This window comes from Phalacrocorax carbo, chromosome 5 (genome assembly GCF_963921805.1).
Source record: "Phalacrocorax carbo chromosome 5, bPhaCar2.1, whole genome shotgun sequence".
Taxonomy (NCBI): Eukaryota; Metazoa; Chordata; class Aves; order Suliformes; family Phalacrocoracidae; genus Phalacrocorax; species Phalacrocorax carbo.
In genome coordinates this window covers 50,523,012-50,538,591 of record NC_087517.1, presented here as the reverse complement: position 1 = coordinate 50,538,591, position 15,580 = coordinate 50,523,012, and the positions used below count along the sequence as shown (strand labels likewise).

The following is a 15,580-nucleotide window of genomic DNA, read 5'->3' as shown; positions in this document are numbered from 1 at the left end:
TGAATTGTCCAAATTCAGCCTTACATGTCTTGTTCTTATTTATCATCAAATTCATGAGAACTTTTCCTCTGCAACCATGCAGCAGGCCTAAGGTGATAGAATTTGGGGCAAAGATGGAAGAGACAAATCCTGGTTGCCCTGACCCTAATGGTGGTGTTCCCTCTTCCTTGGCCATGCTGGCCCTGGTGATAGCACTTTTGAGCTGTTTCAGCATGTGGACTTGGCAGAAAAACTCCTTCCCTTCTTCCACCAACTGCATTTGTCATTTCATAAAGTACATTTTTCACTTGGAAATGTCTTGGCAGAAGTTTGACTAGTGTTGGGGAGCCGACAGGGAGACTGCACAGCAAGGGCTAGTGCAGGGCTTCTTTGCGTAGCCAGCTTAGACTCTTATAGTGCTCCTGTCAGAGCTTGGGTGGAATTTCAATCCTGGTCCTCATTCTGAGTGTGGATGGTGACATTTCAGCATACAAATGTGCCCTCTAAGCATACTAAGTTCAAAGGGTTGTTTAAATAGAAGTTTTTGGGAAAAGATGTTCTTGTTTAACTTCTGTAGTAAGCCCTAAGGTACGAGTGTTCTAAGGAGGACAGGGTATTATTTTTCCCACCAGACATTTGGAGAGGTGGGGTAAGGAACAATGATGAGTCTTAAATGATGATTTCACAGCACTCTGCCTTGAGCGTTAACATTAAACAGTTTTGTGTTCTGAGATTGTAACTTCACTGGGGAATCTTTCTGGGCCAATAAGCCAGTGGAAAAGGGGGGAAAAAAATGCTATTTTTTTAACTTAAGCCCAGTGTTAATAAAAGCACTTGTACTTGTTATGGGTACAGTATGGCCCAAAAAGGGAATAGAACTAAACCATGCAGTGGCCTGTGCTTCCCACTTTTAATTGTGGTCCAGGCACCTTTATTGTTCCTGAAGAAATCCTGGTGTTCTGCTAGTGATTATGTCAAACTGTCCCCATGATGGGGTTGTGGGGCCTACATAATGAAGCTGGAATTTTTTTACTGTGTTTTTCTACATCGCAAAAACCTAGTCTTATGTGGCAACTTTATTTCAGATATAGTAGGTTGTATAAGTTACTGTTTTGAATGCATGGAACGAGTTAATGTAAGAGCAGCATGATTCAGTAGCTTGCAGTTCTTGCACTTTTTTACCAGGATGCACAAATGTTGTATTGGTTTCTGTAAGCAGAGACACCTGCTTAGTTTCAGTGTTTGCCCAAGAGATGCATGGGAATGGTTTTAGAAGTAGACATGTTCCAGTCCATACAGAATTAATAAAACTTTTTTAGCCCTGTTTATGACAGCTGGTCACATAGCGGGTAAATTCTCTATCTAAAAAGTGTAAATTCGTCAGGTAAGACTGTAGAACCAGCTCTACCATGCTGTTGCACTTCACGTGAAGATGGATGCTACCTTGGATAGTTGTGCCTTGCTTTGTTTTTCAGGTACATCAGATTAACATGAGCATGGGTATGTTCTATTAGTCGTGATGAGTTGTCATAGTTTTATGTTTGAGTATAATATGTATACATTGCAATGCTTCCATCCTGCCTTTGCATCTTATCTTTAGGTTTAAATTTTTGATATTTTTTATCATGGCCCCACTTCTCTCTGACAGAAGTACCATGTTAGTGTGGATGAAATATTGCTGGACTTGAACTTCATCCAGTCAGTTGATTCTTTTCTTATTATTTTAGGGAAAGAACTCTTGTGGTTTTTCTTCTCTTTGTTCTCCTCCACAGCATAGATTAGGCACTGAAAGGGACTGCAGTATGGATAAAGGAAAAAAAAAAATCTGAGCTGATAAACCATCTCTACTACTGAGTGGAAGTCATGTAAACCAAACACTCTGCTCTTGTAAATTCTGAGGTAGGCTGAAAAAGTCTGGTTTGACCAGAGCAGGCTTCTGGTGGAACACTGTTCCCAGGGTATGCTATAATACTTGCACTGCTAGTATCTTGTTAATTTTGATTACACTAGTGTTTTTATTTTCCTATGTAATCCTACTCTATTGAATTGAGAAGCTGACTGTTCTGGTGCTAAACAATGGTATTCAGACACTGAAGTTCTCTTTTCAAACAGAGAAATATCAGACATCCTTGTAAGGGGAGTAATAATAGTGTTTTTTGCTTGGATAGTTTTACTGGCAATTGAAATCTCTGTGGATAATATCTTAACAATTTGTAAACTCTTCTGAAAGTGCATTAAACTAAGTGGACTTCATAGTTTGCTCCCACATGACATAATTGAGGAAGTGACGTTCTTTCCCTGCTTGGAACTCTACTTCTGAACATAGGTGTGTATTTGAAATGCAGAAATGATAACCAAGGAAACTCTAGTAAAGCAAAGTAAGCCCACTGAACTGGTTTACCTTTTCTGCTGTAGTTAGTCACTTGACTCAGAAGGGATTGGCAGATCCGCTTGACATGTAGAGCGCAAGGTCTAAGGATGAAAAAGGCATGTGACCTTTGAAAGTATTATGGTCAATGTATTACACTGACCTTCAGTTAATATGTATATTTGTTACTAAAATAGCCTTAGAGGAAGCTGTTTAGTCTTTGTGTTCAGTAAGGCTTGGAGTCTGTGCCATTGTGAATAAAATGTAAATGTGATGGCTTCTGGTTCCAGAACTGTTGGAGATAATCATCATCATAGTATTTCAAGCCACAAAACTTACTAGCCCTAACAAAGCTAAGAAAAAAAACCCCTTTTATTGGGTGATTTTTAAAACTAGTATGCAAGAGTTCCTTTTAGTTCAAGAGGAATTTATTTGTAGTATATGCCTTTCTGTTGACAGAGATGCTCTATTAAATAATCTGCAAAGGTCAAGAAAGAGCTTTGAAGACACAGCTTCTTATCTTTAACATGGAAAGTGTAAAGTTAAGTCATTCTTGTCTTTGGCAGAATACTTGAAATGCTTTTGAGGTGCATGGTTTGGGCTTTTTTTAAAGCTGAAGATATATTTGTGACAAGCTCTGATAGCAGAGCTTTTCAGCCAAATACTAGATTGTGACTAACATGAAATAATGAAGTACTTCAGCCAAATATTTGCTACCCTTCTTAGTTGGTAGTACTACTACTTTTTTTTCCCCCATTGACAATATTACCCATATTCCCAAAAGAAACAGAAGTCTTGTCTTGCTTGAAACCTGTGCTAAAAAGCAAAATCAAAAAGCCCTCAGTAACTGGTGGAAAGGGAAGGTAAATTTTTATATTAGAAACTCAATCTTACAACTGCAAGAAACAGCTACATCAGAAAGAAGCATCAATTGATAGGATGTTTTCTTGCCTATTTGGTATTGACTAAAGCACAGATAGGTAAGTGTTACTTGGAAGCCAGTTATGGATATCTAATTAAGCTCTTTAATGTTACTTTGCTTAACATTGAAAGAATTAACCTATCAAAAGCAGAGGTTGCCTCAAGGATGAATTTTAGGTGACAAGAGTGCTGTCTTAAAACAGTTGGTTACTTTGTAAGTCTATGTGGACTGTGTTGTTTTTTTTGAAGTTAGACTGATTTCGAATTGAAGCTGGCTGAACTGTTTATACAGACATGCCAAAAATAACTGGCATCCTTAATGCTTGGATGTTTATTTCTGTGCAGGTTTATGGATAAATCAAATGTTAATATAACAAGAGAATAGTTACAATGACAGAAAAAACTCTGGTAATGGGTATTTCAGATCTTCTAGATGAAGATGTTACTGTATATGAAATTGGTAATAGTTTATTAAAAAAAGTCTGGATTCATGTTAGGTTCCACAGTCAAGTGCAGATTATAAAGGCATTTTTATTTTAACGAGGTAATGAAGTTTATCTCCCAGAAATAAAGGGGGATGTTTAATTAAAGTTGGTTTAAAAATAAGTCTTTTGGTGTGCTGCACTGAACTGACACTTTTTCCTAGAAAGTTGTTTCCTCCTTCAGTTCATGTCTTATTCCCTGCAAAGCAATGCTTAGTATTCATGCAGTTATTGAGCTATTAAATAGAACCTGTTAACAGTATTAAATTATAAAATGTTTTTTTTTTGTCGTTGTAGGAAGAAATCTGCTTCATCTAATTCAATCCTAATTCAGTCCTGCTAATCTGCTAATACTGTAGATTGAGATTTTTTGCTGTTGCCAGGATACCCTGTAATGGGCAAGGAGCCTGAGAGAATACAAATCATTCTGTTTTTTAACTTTTAAAAACTTTTTTGTGTTTTAACAGGTAAGAAACTATTAAACTTCACCTACAGCAGTAGATTTAGCTTCTGCATCTATAAAGCCTTATCTTAAAATTTAAGTGGTTCCTGAATGCTTTAACTTTTTCATGTCCCTGATGTCCACTAAAGGCATTTACCTGATTTCTGTAGGTTCACATTTACCACCTTCTAAGCTGCCCTTCCTTCTGCAGTTCAGACTTGGTGGCTATTCCTTCCCTTTCCTTGCAGCTTTTCTCTGACTACTTTCTAGCTGGCTGTTTCTAACTTTGTCTTTTAAATCACTCTGCTGCTGCACTGCTTCTTTCTTTGTCCTGCTTCAGTCTTACAATGAGAATCAGGGGTCACCTAGACACACTGTTGTGGTTATTCTATTTGTTTTACAGGGAACATGTTTTAAAGTGTTTTGGTTTTGTGCCAGGAGGTGTATCTGCTGCCCAGCCTCTCAATTCTTCGGAAGAGTTTCAAAGCAAATGTGTTCATGAACTGATGTATATTAGGTATGAATGATGTTTAGCACTACAGGTTATTATATTGAAGTGTGATAATACTGTCTTCTGCAATTGAATTTTTTGTACTAAACTGCATGTTTTAGTATAAAATTGTCTTCTGGGTAGCTATGTGTTGTTCAGCTTGCTTTTTATAATATTATGGAACCATCTGCTTTTCTCAGTACATAGCTATCTTCATTTCTGTTTTGAAGATAATTGGGAGAATTCAAAACGTGAAGGATCTAACTGAATTCTGTAACCCATGGATATTTTAAATTTGTAAGTGTTTGGCTGTTGAAGTGGAGTTACTAGAAAATGATTTATCTTTTGTACCTGGGCAGGGATGATCAGTGTCTAATTTGTAGTTATTGCAGGTAATTAAGATCTATATTTATTAACACTTATTAACCTGTGGTTTGAGATAGTGTAGGAATTGACAAGGATACACTTGTTGCTTGGTATAAAATTACTCTTGTAACTTCATTGCAAACTGTAGATGTCAGCTGATTTTTGTACTTTTGCTGGAAGGTTATGACATCTTCAATTTTGAGGGATTGGTGTCTTTGAGTAAACATTAACCAGTTTGGACTTATGTACTTCAGCATAAGTATGGGGTATTCAGTCATATGGGGTATTCAGTCATAATAAGGGTGTGTATATATGCAAGCTATAGATATATATTATGCATTATGTAAAAATACATATTTAAATCTGATCTAGATGGAAGTGCAGCTAGTGTACATAAATAAGGGAGGCTAATGTGGTAAGTAAGGGTGAAAGTGATCTCGCTTCTGTCTCAGTTCTTACCTGTTCTGCACCCAAGCAGGCTCCCTCTTCCCTTGTCTGATAGGGGAGTGAAAGTCGCTACTTATTAGATAATTTCCTTCTTTGTGAGGAGGAGGTGGCAGCTGTTAAAGAGGATGTTATGAAAATTACTGTCTTCATACAGTTTTCTGACATACTTCTCCCAATCAAGAAAGGACTACCAGATGGTGTTTTTGCTAGCATTTCACTTGAGTATGTAGTTACCTTCTGAAAGTATACTAGTGAGCTGAGGAGCATTTGTGCTGTAAATGAGTTTTAGGGGTGGAAGGAACTGTACATTAGTCAATGAAGACGCTGAAGTGTTTCTCTGGTATTTGGAAGAAGGTGTAGTGTTTTGTTTCATCTGCAAATAGTTTTTTTGGTATGTAAACAATTCAGTGTCCATAGCTGATGTACAAGGAATACACCCCCACAGTTCCTGAACCTTACAACTTAATGGTCTTGCTATGATGATTATAGAACCATAGAATGGTTTGGGTTGGAAGGGACCTTTAGAGGTCATCTAGTCCAACCCTCCTGCAGTGAGCAGGGACATCTTCAACTAGATCAGGTTGCTCAGAGCCCTGTCCAACCTGACCTTGAACACTTCGAGGGATGGGGCATCTACCACCTCTCTGGGCAACCCCTTCCTCTTCATAAAAAATCTCTTCCTTACATCTAGTCTGAATCTACCCTCAGTTAGTTTAAAACCATTACCCCATGTCTTATCACTACAGGCCCTACTAAAGTTTGTCCTCGTCTTTCTTATAAGCCCTGTTTAAGTACTGAAAGGCCACAGTAAGCTCTCCCTGCAGCCTTCTCTTCTCCAGGCTGAATAACCTCAACTCTCTCAGCCTTTCCTTGTAAGAGAGCTGTTCCAGCCCTCTGATTGTTTTTGTGGCCCTCCTCTGGACCAGCACCAACAGGTCCATGTCTGTCCTGTGCTGAAGGCCCCAGAGCTGGATGCAGCACTCCAGGTGGGATCTCACCAGAGCAGAATAGAGGGGCAGAATCACCTCCCTTAACCTGCGTTGGCGTTCTGGGTTGCAAGTGCACATTGCAGGCTCATGTCCATCTATTCATCCACCAGTACCCTGAAGCCCTCCTCAGGGCTGCTCTCAATCTCTTCATCTCCCAGCCTGTATTGATATTGGGGGTTGCCCCAACCCAGGTGCAGGACCTTCCACTTGGCCTTGTTGAACCTCATGAGATTCACATAGGACCACTTCTTGAGCTTGTCCAGGTCCCTCTGGGTGGCATCCTGTTCTTCTGGCGTGTCAACTGCACTGCTCAGCTTGGAGCCATTGCAAATTTGCTGAGGATGCACAAATTCCAACTGTCTGTCATTGATAAAAATATCAAACAGTACCAGTCCCAATACAGACCCCTGAGGGACACCACTTGTCACTGATCTCCATCCAGACATGGAACCATTGACCACTACTCTGGATGTGACCATCTAACCAATTCCTTATCTACTGAACAGTCCACCCATCAAATCCATATCCCTCCCAATTTAGAGAGAAGGATGCTGTAGGAGACAATGTCAAAGGCCTTAGAGAAGTCCAGACAGATGACATCAGTGGCTCTTCCCTTGTCCGCTGGTGTAGTCACCCCATCATAGAAGGCCACTAAGTTGGTCAGGCAGAACTTGTCCTTGGTGAAGGCATGCTGGCTGTCTTGAATCACCTCCCTGTGCTCCATGTGCCTTAATGCAGCTTCTTGGAGGATCTGTTCTATGATCTTCCTTGGCACAGAAGTGAGGCTGGCACGTAACACTTACTACATCGGGCTGCTCAAAGCCCCAGCCAACCTGACCTTGAACACTTCCAGGGATGGGGCATCCACAGCATCTCTGGGCAGCCTCCTCCAGTGTCTCACTGCTCTTATCCCTAGAGGCTGTTCCCTCAGCCTGCCCCTGTGTGCCACATGCCCTGGCCCCATACCATCTCAGGGGCCCTGGGCTGGGCCCACACCCCACATGTCAGTGTCTTTCCTGGACTAGGGAGACCAGGAAGGGACAGAGGAGTCCAGGTGCAGTTGCTAAAGTACCAAATAAGAGAAGAAGAAAGCATTTTTACCATTACTTTCTTGTTTTATTGTTTTGGGTTTTTAAAAACTGTTTACTGCCCATCCTTGAAAAGAACTAGCTAGAAGGGACCTTAATGCTGCAGGCCAGTACTTCTTCCTGGCAGAGCTGCAGTCTTCTGCTTCTCTAAAGGAACAACTGTCTCTAACTTCTTTGCTTGATCTGTTGCTATTGTTCATGTACCACTGCGGAGTGTCTGGCTTCATCTTCAACCACCCATCGGGCAGCATTCTTGTTCTCAGACTGATGAAACCCACCTCCAGGCTCCAGGGACCTCGGTTGCTCCCTGAGGTACTCCTTCTGTTGCCCAAGTGCAGTAGCCTGGTGGAAGCCAGGTTGTCTCATCCCCTTTTCTTGGGGCTCAGGGCAGAGGAGATGGCATACCTTCAGGAGGGGTGGGGGAAGGGGTAGGCAGATGGGAAAGAAGAGGTCTCACACACCACCCGTGGCAGTCAACAAAATATTTGTTAATGCTGGGAGATGGAACGTGTGAGACAGCCAGGCACGGAGGCTGGGCCTCCCAGCTAATGCCAGGTGTGGAGGCTGGGCTGATGGTAGGGTGCTGGCTGGGTGCTCCTGCAATGCTGTGTTGGTGGTGTCATGGAGGGGAGCCCTGGCATGCTGTAGTGGTGCCAGGAGACCCATCTGGAGGTGGATCATCCACTTCCGTCGGTTCTTCTTGATCTTTCGGTGGATCTACCTCCATGGGTGGCTATTGCTACCATATATCTGATGGTGTCCCCGCCTCTGATGCTGCTTCCTCTTTCTACATGTCTTCTGCAACCATCTATTTGCCTTCCCATGCAAAAGTGGGCAGCTACCCGCCTTGCTGCTGTGGGACCTCTTTGTTCCAATGATCCCTGGAATCCCAGGGCCTCAAAGCTCAGCAAATTGTGGGCCAGCTGCTGGGGTCCCTGTATAAGGCCCAGAAGAAAAGGCAGTGAGGTGGCTCATGATGTCAGGAGGCTGCTGTGATGGGGATGCATGTGGCCAAACATGGCTGTTCTAGGAGTTGGGAGGGCTGTGGCCTGAGAGATGGCCTCATGTGGGAGAGGGAGGAGGGTCGGGGGGGTCCGAGGGCCCCTTTCCTGGGGATTGCTCCCCAGTGCCCTTCTGTTGCCCCTTGGGCACAAGAACTGCCCTTCACCTCCTCTTGTGTGTCTGAGCTCCAGCCCTCTTTCCATCCTGTGCCTGGGCTGCCCTGGATGAGTTAATGGTAACCAGTATTGCAGGAGGGTCAGGGGTCCTCAGTGACACATATCCACCCCTCCAACTTGGCTCCCCACAGGTAGTACAGCCCTGTGCCTGACAGCAGCTGAGAGGGGGTAAAGCATCCAGACATCCCACAGGTGGAAAAGGGAGGTGCAGCTGGCCTGCGCAAAGTCTCCTGGCACTTCATGAAAGAATTATTGATGGGTTTACTTCCTTTTCAGTATCTTTTCTAGTTTGCTGTGCCATTTTGGGAATGGGAGGACAAGGCCTGTGCACAGTATTTGAAATATGGGTGCAGTATGTATTGAGTTGTTGAGGTAAAGGTGTTTGTATTTTGTGTTCTATTTCATTCCTTTTAATTTCAAACAGTCTACTGGCTCCCTCCTCTATAAAGTTTCTTTGAAAATTCTAGCTTATAATCATAGAAATCTAATTGTTAGTGTAAGTAATGAAGTATTTCTCAAATTAATTTCCCTTAGGGCTCACATTCTTGGACTGAACAGGCTGTTCTGACACTTAAGAGACTGCTGCATCTTACTTTACATTCCCGTGAGATTTTTATTCTATGTCAACTTGATCTTACATTTTGGTTTAGGAAATGTAGAAACTCTACCATGAAAACTCTCCTGTATTGCTGGATGTAATGTGAAGTAATGCAGTTAAATCTAGGGACTTGGAACGGTAACTTAACAACTCTCTAGCTAATAACACAATGAACTTCACTGCTTTAATTGAAACTAAATTTAATTTCAAATAGGCTATTGGGTAACTGTGGTCTCTATTGTATTATTTGAAGTATTTAAAAATAAAAGTAAGGAATAGTTAAGAGCAGAGTTTTTACACTACTTAAAAACCGTACTATTTTAATGGGAAAGAATAATCCTTATTTTTCCCCTGAACTTTCAGTGCAGAAGCAGCAATGTAAATGCATTGCTGTATATGAGAGATTTTCTTGCATTCATCAAGTGGAAAAAGTGGGGAATTTGGTTATGGCATAACCATGTCCTGCTGTCAATTACCATTAATTTATGGATAAGAATGGTTTTGGTCCAGATCTTCAAGCTAGAATGCAGGTGTCTTATTTTTCATATTTTGTTCAAATTGCTCTCGATTCTAGACTAAATCCATAAGTGCTTAATTTTCCCATTTAATAGGTCTTGGGATATTTTAACGCTTTGAGGAATTGTGCCCAGCCTGCAAAGGAGAGGCAGTTGTAGACAGCGGGTTTACAATGGGCAATGCTCTGGTTGAGTGAAATACTTTAAAAAGTAGCCACAGAGTGTCATATCTGTCAATTTGGGTGACTGGTAATTCTTTTTAGCTCTAAAATTTTTTCAGATATGCACTCATGCTTAGCTTTGTTTGAACAGATGGTCCATTTCCAGTGTCAAAACAAGCACTTTATAAATGCTAGTATGGTGTCTTATTACTGTCCATCATTTGGAGAAATGAAGGGGGTGGAATGACCAAAACAAAACAAAAACCAAACACAACCCACAAACAAAAAACCCCACCCCCAAACTAGAAACTAATTAAATATACCCAGGGACTAACTGGTTGACCTGGTTGAGGTCATGCGATGCTGTCAGAAGGTCATGCTTAGCATTTTAAAGAAATGTATTCAAAGGTCTTTAAAATGTTGGTAAATTATCTTCATCATTACTTTGTCCTTCCCTAAACATACCTACTATTATTTGCATGGGAAATGCTCTTTATCACTAAGAATTAAGACCTTCTTGAAAGCCTGTGGTGGTACCAAGAACTCCTTCAGTGGTTGCTCTCCTTGCATCCAACAACTAAGTTGTCTTTTGCTAGTTACTATGCAGGAGTTGTAAAAACCTGTAGCCTACTTCATCAAAACATATATTAGTATGTGTTTCAATCATGGAAAATTTTGTTGGTGCAAAAGTAACTTGATTTTTTTATCTGTGCGCTTGAACTCTGTAGTAAGAAAATATGATGGTACATAAAGAAAATTGACAGTGATGTTCTGAGTTCAGATTTTTATAATGCAACCCTTATAACTCTGTATGTAGCATTTCTCAGACTTTCATATATTACAGAATCTTCAGCTTGACACTGATAACTTCTTTTTGAAAAGAAAAAAATTTCTTCTGCTTGAAAAATGAAACTGGGTATTGCTGTAAAATCTGCGAGGCTCCTACCAGAAGCTCTGTGTATATATATGCTTTAAACATGCAGTTGTCAGGTAAAATAGCCTTCAGCTGGCTAGCTGAGGTCCTTTTTGGTTTTCCTTCTGCACTGGTCTAAATCCTTATGTCTGCTTGTACCTACCAATACTCAACTGTTAGGTGGAAGTATGAGGTACCAAGTTGGAAGTAACTCCTGGTACAGTGTTTCTCATGTTTGTTTTAACTAACTATGATCCTTAAAAGTGTAACTTGAATGAGCAGCTTACTTTAATAGTTTTCTTATTTACTGAAGGGACTTCTGGATGCTTTAAAGTACCAACTTTTTTTGATGGAGATGTCAGTTAAGGATTTGGCCTCTAGAAAGAACCACAGACTAGTTACTGTTAAACAAAATACCCACAGTGTGATTTTCTTAAGCTGTAGTGGGCAGAAGACTTCTCCCTCCCCACCCCACCCCGGGTCTGAAAGGATCATTTCTAAGCTTTATGTCTTCCCTTTAGCAAACAATTCAAGTGAGAATTTCAGTTACCTGTATCTCGGAGCAGTTGACAGGCCTTCCCTCATTTCGGATTTAAGTCAGGTGCTTACTACCTGGAAGGTTATTTCAGCATTCATTCAGAGAATAATCTCTTAACAATATTAACTAAGAAAACAAAGCAATATTTTTCTGAATGCAAGGTGTTCCTTAGGATCCTGATTTTCTAGACATAAGGCCTAATTCTGACTTTGTTAATGGGACTGAAATTTGAAAAAGCATGAAGATAAATAAAAATTTCAGGAATGGTAGGTTTTGGGAGGGATGGTAGAACAGTAGGCTGTGGGAAGACTAAAAATAACTTCTGTTTTTGAAAATTCCCTTCAGAACTATGGTAGGTTGATTCTAGATTATTGCCAGTGATAATGCCTAAGAAAATTCTCTTCTCTTCAGGGTTCCTGGACTTCCTCTTTGGCACATTTTATGTTGTTTATTTTTCCTTATTTCAAAGGACCTGGGCTCCTGTTGAAAAGTGATGGAATAATCTCTGGCCGGCACCTGACATGTTGAGGGAGCACCCCCTAAAAGAGATTGCCTGGGAGACAGTTTGTGAAATAACGCAGTAACATGTTTGCAGTAGTATGCTTCTTTTTTTTGTTGCTCTTTTCCATTGTTGAATTTCTCTTGAAATAACTTACTGAGAAATACACTGAAGCTTCTGAAATGAGCTTTAATAACTGCAGAGGGATTTACATCTGGAATTAGCATTGATAGTGTTTACTTGCAAAGATGCTAATTTCACTAATTGGGGCAAGGGGAGGGATTTGATACGCTTTCTAGAGGCTTAAAAAACCAAGCAAAAAATACCCTGTGACTTCAATAATGCACTAGTTTGACTTGCTTACAGTAAGTCTGTGTGTAGCCTGAATACCCACAAGCTAGTGTGTTTACTAACAACTTCGTATAATTTGATTTGATCAGGGGTTTTCAGCCCTGCTTGTAAGTTTACTAATACTTTTAGTAGAAAAGAATGTTTTTTTTGTTTTTTTTAGCCACTTAATACTTGCATGGGGTCTCAGATGATTATAAGTACTGATACTGCAATTGAAATTATCTGTACCTTTTCCTGATTGATTTTGTTGGACTCCTCTGTCTTTAAACGGAAAGCTATACAATCTAGGGGCAGTTATATAAGCTTGTAACTTCTGACAAAAGGCTAAGCAAAGTGAGGTGGTATTAAGTAATCAGTGTGTAATGGTTAAAGCAACAATGAAACACCTACAAGCAATTAAAACTTATCCATAGTGACAATACCAGGCTTTTCAATATTTAGGCCAAATACTGGAAGTCTTGCTGATGAAGAGAGTAATAAGTGTTTTGCTGGATCCTTGGACCTGTATCTGTTTTCTGACTGCTCAAGTATTAAATTTGACACTTCACTGTTCTAGTAGCCACAGTGTGCATGCTGAATCCATTTTAACTTGGAAATAAATGCTTAAAGCTGTCTACCTCTTAGTTTGTGTAAGACTTAGATATGGCTATTTTAGTTTTTGTAGGTTTTTATAAGAGTGTATCACAAAAGCATAGTTTGAGTATTGACTTTAAGCTTGCTCCTGCATACCACCTGCAGCTTACAGAAGGATTCCTGGTAGAATAGTACTATTCACTTACATTCTCTGTGATAACTACATGTCCTCACAGCTGATGGTGTTGCAAGTGCACAGCAATAATGAATGTATCGAATTAATCCTTCACACATAAAAGGCAGTTACTAAAGGAGCAAAAGTGTTTCTTTCCTTATGTAAATCAGTACTACTGCTCAAAACCATGCCACTTCCAATTATAAGGACAGAAAAGTTTCTCTTACTGTTCTCTAGTATCTGTAGTGTCCCTTTCAATGCACTTAAATTCTGCATTCATGTAAGACCAGTTGATACTGTGTGAGAGGTTAAATGTCGTGTAAAAGCCCTGCTTTGGAGAGGGGGAAATGGAGCAAACGCTTGAACTGAGCTTAATGAGAAGTGAAAGCAGTTTGGATCTATCAGATTGAAATATTATTTTCTTATAGCACAGTTGTCTCAGTAGCAACTGCTTGCAAGGTGTCTTAGAGCAACAGAATTAACATGGAGGTTCCAAAGCCTTTTATAAGGAAAGGTTAAGTTGCTCATCTTTATACATTTCTGTTATGGCCTCTTACAATGTTTTAGTGGTTGGTGTTACTGCCCTTTCACATGTTTGCATAAGATATATTTTATTGTCCCTTGTTCTTCCTCCCATATCAAGTTTGTGGAGGGAGGTACAGTGAGAGAGTAGGTCCTGTGTTGAACCCTTTGTGTGCTGTGTGCAATTTAAATCATAATTCCTCCACCTTTATAGGTGTTTTCTTCAACAGTAGAGGTGGTACTCTAGTGCACTTATGCAGTGCCCATTTTATGTTCTCCCAACTGCTGAGCAAGTTCTGACCTGGTGCATAGCTTAAAAACAAACGTTGGGAAGAACAAATTCAACATATTGAAATCGAAAGTTATGATTTTTTTCTTTAATGCAGATTAGCGTCTTCCTGTCGTGTTGCCTGGAGCTGCCTAACTTAGTCTTTGGATGTTAGAATATTGGCTATTGATAAAGGTATAAAAATTACTATGGAGTATTCAGTCCTCTTTAATCCAGCCTGATTCTGTAGCTTTTTGGTTGTCAGCATCTACTGTTGTCTCATATGAGTTCTAGAAAGTTTCTATGCATGCAGGCACCTTTAGGCTAGAAGCTATGAAATACCACTGTGAAGCGTTACTACAGATGCTGCTTAAATAGATTTGTAAACTTAATGCTTTGTGTGTATTCTTATACAGACCAGCATGTTTTGGAAATTTGATCTCCATTCGTCATCCCACATAGACACACTTCTAGAGAGAGAAGATGTAACACTGAAGGAATTGATGGATGAAGAGGATGTTCTGCAAGAGTGCAAGGCTCAGAATCGCAAACTTATAGAGTTTCTGCTGAAGTCAGAATGTTTGGAAGACTTAGTTTCATTTATTATCGAAGAGCCACCTCAAGATATGGATGAAAAGATTCGATATAAGTAGGAAAACTTTTGAGGGTGGGGGACACTTGGGAAGGTGGAAAGAGGGATATCTTACTCCAGTTAATTTGGTAGTGTGTTCTGAATCCCTGCATGCTGGTGTGTAGTACAATACTGGTATATTTAGGATAAGCTTGTTTTCAAGGGGCTTTGTAGAGCTTTTAAATAAATCATTCTAACATTTGCGTCTTTTTCAAATGGAAGTCTCTTATCCACAAATGCTTCCAAAACCAATTGCTGCCCAAAGGAGGCTTACAAAAAAAAAAATAATCAAAACTCACATGAAGAATCTTGTAGATACGCTTGTTAATAGTTGAATAAACAACCCTGTCTGGGTTGTATAGTTAACTGCTTAACTTTGTTTTATTGATGACTGATGAGATGTTTTGAAGATGCTTCTTAGAAGGTCTGTAGCACTCCTTAGAAGAATGTATTTAACATCTAATTGCTGGTGTTTTCCTTTGCAGAGCTAGAACTGTAAGAATTGGGTATGGCCATGACTTCAGTTAATTTGCTGAGAAGGTCCAAACTCAAAAGTCAACCTAACAATTTGTGTAAAAGCACTTCTACCCTTTTTGGCCCATTTTAGACTTCTCTATGTAGAAAGCGGCTTTTTTTCTTAAAACAGTATGTAAAAAAAAAAAAAAAGTAGTAGTTTAGCTTAGTTAACACTAGTTGCAGCACTTCACCATTTCTGGTAAACCAAGCCTCCTGGAAGTGTTTCTAGTAGAGTTTGAAATTGAATTATCTTTCACTTAGAAACCTTAAGCTGCTGATGCTGTCCAAAATTACCTTTAGTGTGAGTAGGTGATAGTAATGTCAAATGCGGGAAATTACTGGTCTTGATGGCCTCTTAGTTTAATTACTCGATGTTCTGAACTGTACTTCTGACTGTCACGAAGCAGTGCTAGCTAATTTTGTAGGCTTTAGCAGACTTTGACTAGTTTACTGAGTTTCTACATAATTTTAGATATATGTAAAAAAAATCCTGAAGCTATTCCTTTTGACCTTTTTAATATAATCCCTGTTAGAAAGAGGCAAACCCACTGCTCCCTCCCCAGTGTTGGT

General features: G+C 40.0%; 1 protein-coding gene across 8 annotated transcripts in view; it reads left to right on the top strand.

Moving 5' to 3' along the window:
* PPP6R3 (protein phosphatase 6 regulatory subunit 3) overlaps nucleotides 1-15,580 on the top strand; it is a 67,067-nt gene that overhangs the window by 11,901 nt on the left and 39,586 nt on the right. For 2 of the 8 annotated variants that reach the window (XM_064452371.1, XM_064452372.1), the window contains exons 1-3: nucleotides 11,945-12,072; nucleotides 13,982-14,058; nucleotides 14,280-14,512. In XM_064452371.1, the coding sequence (XP_064308441.1) occupies nucleotides 14,032-14,058; nucleotides 14,280-14,512 (260 nt within the window). In that variant the 5' untranslated portion in view covers nucleotides 11,945-12,072; nucleotides 13,982-14,031. Of the gene's footprint in view, nucleotides 1-4,568; nucleotides 4,710-11,944; nucleotides 12,073-13,981; nucleotides 14,059-14,279; nucleotides 14,513-15,580 lie in introns of those variants that run through there. The other 6 variants (XM_064452366.1, XM_064452367.1, XM_064452368.1 and 3 more) reach the window with 6 other exon arrangements.